The sequence below is a fragment of the Rhagoletis zephyria genome, unplaced genomic scaffold (assembly GCF_001687245.7).
Source record: "Rhagoletis zephyria isolate East Lansing unplaced genomic scaffold, Rhagoletis_zephyria_1.1 Rzeph_scaffold_31871, whole genome shotgun sequence".
NCBI lineage: Eukaryota > Metazoa > Arthropoda > Insecta > Diptera > Tephritidae > Rhagoletis > Rhagoletis zephyria.
The window spans coordinates 1-4036 of NW_016188927.1; the positions used below are offsets into that span (position 1 = coordinate 1).

Genomic DNA, 4036 nt, shown 5'->3' on the forward strand with positions numbered 1-4036 from the left:
CCCCCTAGGATTGTTCTATACCGAAAAAATTATACCCCTGTCGTTCAAAGCGCTCAAAGTATTCCATGTATTTGATATGGCGAAAAAACAAGTTGGTATAGAATTTTTGAAAATCAATATTTTTTGTTCGTTTCTCTTCAGGAGACTGCCAATAATAATACCCAATTCTTTAATATAAAATTTTTTCACAAACTGAATATTTACTGTTACGGAAAAAAGGCAAAATGAATTTTATCGTTTGCTTTGTTTACACATTTGAGTTCCTACAATTTCATCGCAAGGGACACTGGGCCGTATGAATAAAAACTAAGCCATTGCTTTTTCTTAAAATGTCATACCTTTTACTTCAATTTTGTTTGAATAAATTGAGTAAAAGATCTGAAATTTTAAGAAAAAGCAATTGCTTATTTTTATTCATACGGCCCACTGTACTGTGTACACAACTTAATTGTAAATAGCTGCTCGAACTGTACTTTTAACCAAAGTTCCATCGGCACTTGCTACAACTGAATGCTAAAAAATCAGCTTCTTTCCCTCACCAAAATTAGGTGCAATCTGCCATTATGCAATTGCAGCTGCAATCACTAAGTGCAGCGTGGCTCGTCTAGCGGGTCTTTTTTGAAACTCGTGCTTTGTCAATGGGTTATAAGATTTAAAAGCGTACCAGAAAGTTGAAAAACAAACACCTAACGGTGCTTATATTCCTATTGTATGCACTGGTATAGAAAAAATTGGAACTGAATTCGAAATTGCCATTTTAACACCGCCAGCTTATACGGCCTTATGGATTCACGCTTTCGAAATTATTTAATTTTACCGTTTATCTCCTTTCAAATTGCTGACCAGATTTTGATTTATCACTTTTGCTTATCATAACTTTTGCACTTCAGTTTTTTTTTATATAAAATTTCAGTATTTGATTAAAAGTTTTCGTTTAGCAATTTTTTTCTCTCCAATAACTAGGTTTAAAACGCACGACGAGTCGAGGAATATAACAACAGATTTCGAAACTTACCAAAAATCTCCCTAATATGAAGATTTTGGCACTGAACGTATTCTAGTCAAGGATTAAATTTTACTTTTTTCTCATTCTTTAAAAAAAAGACGCAAAAAAATACCAAATAGTAGCGCCAATGTGGTCGTTTTAGTTTGTAGAGAATTGAATGAGCTTAAACTCTGCATCCACGAAGACAACTTGTGGACAATCTAGTAGATGCGCCAAACAGTTAAAGTTGAAAATATGTTGAGCTTATTCTGCTGATTGACAATGTTTATATTTAATTGACTTAAAATTCAGTTTTTTCAAAAAATCCTGAAAGTACCGGCACTCCTTCGTTTATAAATTTCCAAATTATACAACATAAAAACTATCGCAAGCGCCAATTCTTTGATAACTTTCCTCTCAGCATGTTCAGGAAAAATATCGTAAGCGCCATTTTACCTTTAGAAAATAAGGTATGCAAAAAATAAATAGTCCCATTAGAAAGTTATCATTCAATAAGGAGAATCAAAAAAACCTCTCCTGTAAAATTTACCTTTTGTCGCTTACGATAAAATCATAATCAAAGGCCAATTTGTCCTAATGTATGCATAAAACTTCACATTTTAGGCAGCCGTACACAATGGATGCATATACGTTTTAGGAGGGACTTCCGAAAATAAGACAGTCGAGCGTTATGACCCTCAAAGTGACAAATGGACAAAGGTTGGTTGAAATAGTTACACCAAAAATTTAAAAACACCAAAATACAATTTTTTATTACTTCTCATAGATGTGCTCTTTGAACGTTGGACGTGGTGGCATGGGTTGTGTTTTTGTAGGAGATCAACTGTGGGCTGTCGGAGGCTGGAACTCAAAGTCCGTGTCAGTTTATAATGCCGAATGTGATGAATGGGTCGTAAAGAAACCAATACCTGAACTTGGTGAATACAGGTGTTATGTTGTGCCTAAAACCTTACTTCTATGTGAATAAGAGATAAGGAAATTTACAAAGTACTTAGTTGAAGACTTACTAGAGATCAATGTATTTATTTTGCTAACGCAACTTTTAATTTTCACCTTATCTTGAACATGAATTTTAGTTTAATGGTTTCTATTACTTTAAAATATGTTTGCTTGTAAAATGCGTTTTTTAAATATCTAGTAAATATATCCAACAAAGTAGAAGTGATTTTGATAGTTCTCCCTTTTGAACTGCGACGGGAATATCAAATAAATAATAGATATTCGAAATCGTATTGAAGGAATTTTTTTAATCTATTTAACATTACATATCGATGGCTGAGTGGAAGATCGACTTATCTCGGCAGCCACTTCGAAGACGGACTATCTCAGAAAACTTTTCCAGAATGCCCTACCTCAGAATTTGATTGAGAACGCCCTATTTCAGAATTTTATTGGAAAACACCCCATCTGGTGGAAGAACGCCCTATCTCAGAATTCAGTTCAAAAACGCCCTATCTCAAACGAAAATATATTAGGGTTATTCTCGGAGTCTTGCACGTAGCACGGAATATATCAAATGCAAAAATACTATTCCAAATTTGTAAGAGTACGAGAGCCCCTCATCGCAAAATAGTAGCATGCATTGGTAGAGAACAGCGAAGTTCTGTATCAAATACAATACCAAGATACAGCAAAAAAAAATGAAGTGAGCGAAATTAAAGGAATGAGAGAAATATGTAGCAATTCCAACAACAAAACAACTAGCAAAGAGTCGTATTTATCTTGCTATGCTTTTTTGCAAAATATATACATACATGGGCTTCGACGTTGCATATTTTGCAGCGATAGGAAATGATGTTTCCCATGTATTTTGTTGTTGTGTATTTGCAAGTTGTATTTACAAGATTTCGATACTCCTATTGAAAATGTGCTGAGATAGGGCGTTTTTGAACCGAATTCTGAGATAGTGTCTTTTTCAATCAAATTTTAAAATAGGGCGCTCTTCAACCAAATTCAGAAATAGGGCGTTGTTGAAAAATTTTCTGAGATAGGGAGTTTTCGAACTGGCTGCCGAGATAGGTCGATCTTCCACACGGCCATCGATATAGTCGGCTACAAAGAGAGCTAAATTTGATCGTCACTTCAAAATTGTTGAATATGCCTTGGTTTTTAAGCAACAGCTTAGAATGGTAAACATTTTAATTGGTATTCACTTCAACCCGAAAAAAATTAAAAAGTTTTAAGTATTTTTATATAGGTTTTAACCGTTCAGAAAGGTTTCGAGGTTCTCCCAATTATAGGGAATACCATTAATTTCTTGACAAAAAATATAAATATATAAGAATTGTTGCTTAGTGCTTTAGTTTCAAATTAAATTTTTAGTTTACATTTATATTGGCTACTGCTACAAATGAAAATAAATCATTCTTTGTGTGCTTCTATTACCCAGCTTCACCCATTTGTTTAATAAATGAAATCTATTTTGTATAAAATTTAACGTGTTAGTAAATGTTTCGCGAGTGGGTTGGCTGAAAAAATCCTGACCCATATATTTTAAATTAAATATTCAAAAATATATATATTTTTTTTAATTTTGCACTAATTTTTTTAATGTACAAATTATATACCAATCGAAAGTATGCAGCCTATATAATGTGAAAACGTTGGGTTGTCTATTTTTTTCTGGCTTACCTATCGGGTTGGTAGATATGAACAGGTAAGTAATACTAGTAATATTCTCTCATCTGTTTAACACATTATATAGGCTTTATGCTTTCGATTAGTATATATGTAATTTGTTCATTTAACAAATGAGTGAAAAATTAGAAAAAATAATAATTTTTTAATATTTAATCAAAAATATACTGGCCAGGACTTTTTCAGCCAACTCACTTCCGAAATATTTCCTCACACGTTAAAAATTTACAAAATANATACTCATCTGTTTAACACATTATATAGGCTTTATGCTTTCGATTAGTATATATGTAATTTGTTCATTTAACAAATGAGTGAAAAATTAGAAAAAATAATAATTTTTTAATATTTAATCAAAAATATACTGGCCAGGACTTTTTCAGCCAACTCACT

The 4036-nt window shown here is 32.4% G+C and overlaps 1 protein-coding gene across 1 annotated transcript; it reads left to right on the forward strand.

Moving 5' to 3' along the window:
- Window positions 1-365: 365 nt before the first annotated feature.
- On the forward strand, window positions 366-2240 carry LOC108353870 (kelch-like protein 8). The gene is made up of 3 exons (XM_017605061.1): window positions 366-1425; window positions 1610-1705; window positions 1773-2240. Exons 1-3 carry the CDS (start codon window positions 1408-1410, stop codon window positions 1971-1973), a joined length of 315 nt encoding a protein of 104 aa, XP_017460550.1. The 5' UTR covers window positions 366-1407; the 3' UTR covers window positions 1974-2240.
- The last annotated feature ends 1796 nt before the right edge of the window (window positions 2241-4036 follow it).

What these genes read in the sequence shown, in the direction of transcription:
- LOC108353870 (XM_017605061.1), top strand. An exon ending in AAAGTGACAAATGGACAAAG is followed by an intron (nt 1,706 to 1,772) that starts GTTGGTTGAAAT and finishes TACTTCTCATAG; the next exon opens with ATGTGCTCTTTGAACGTTGG.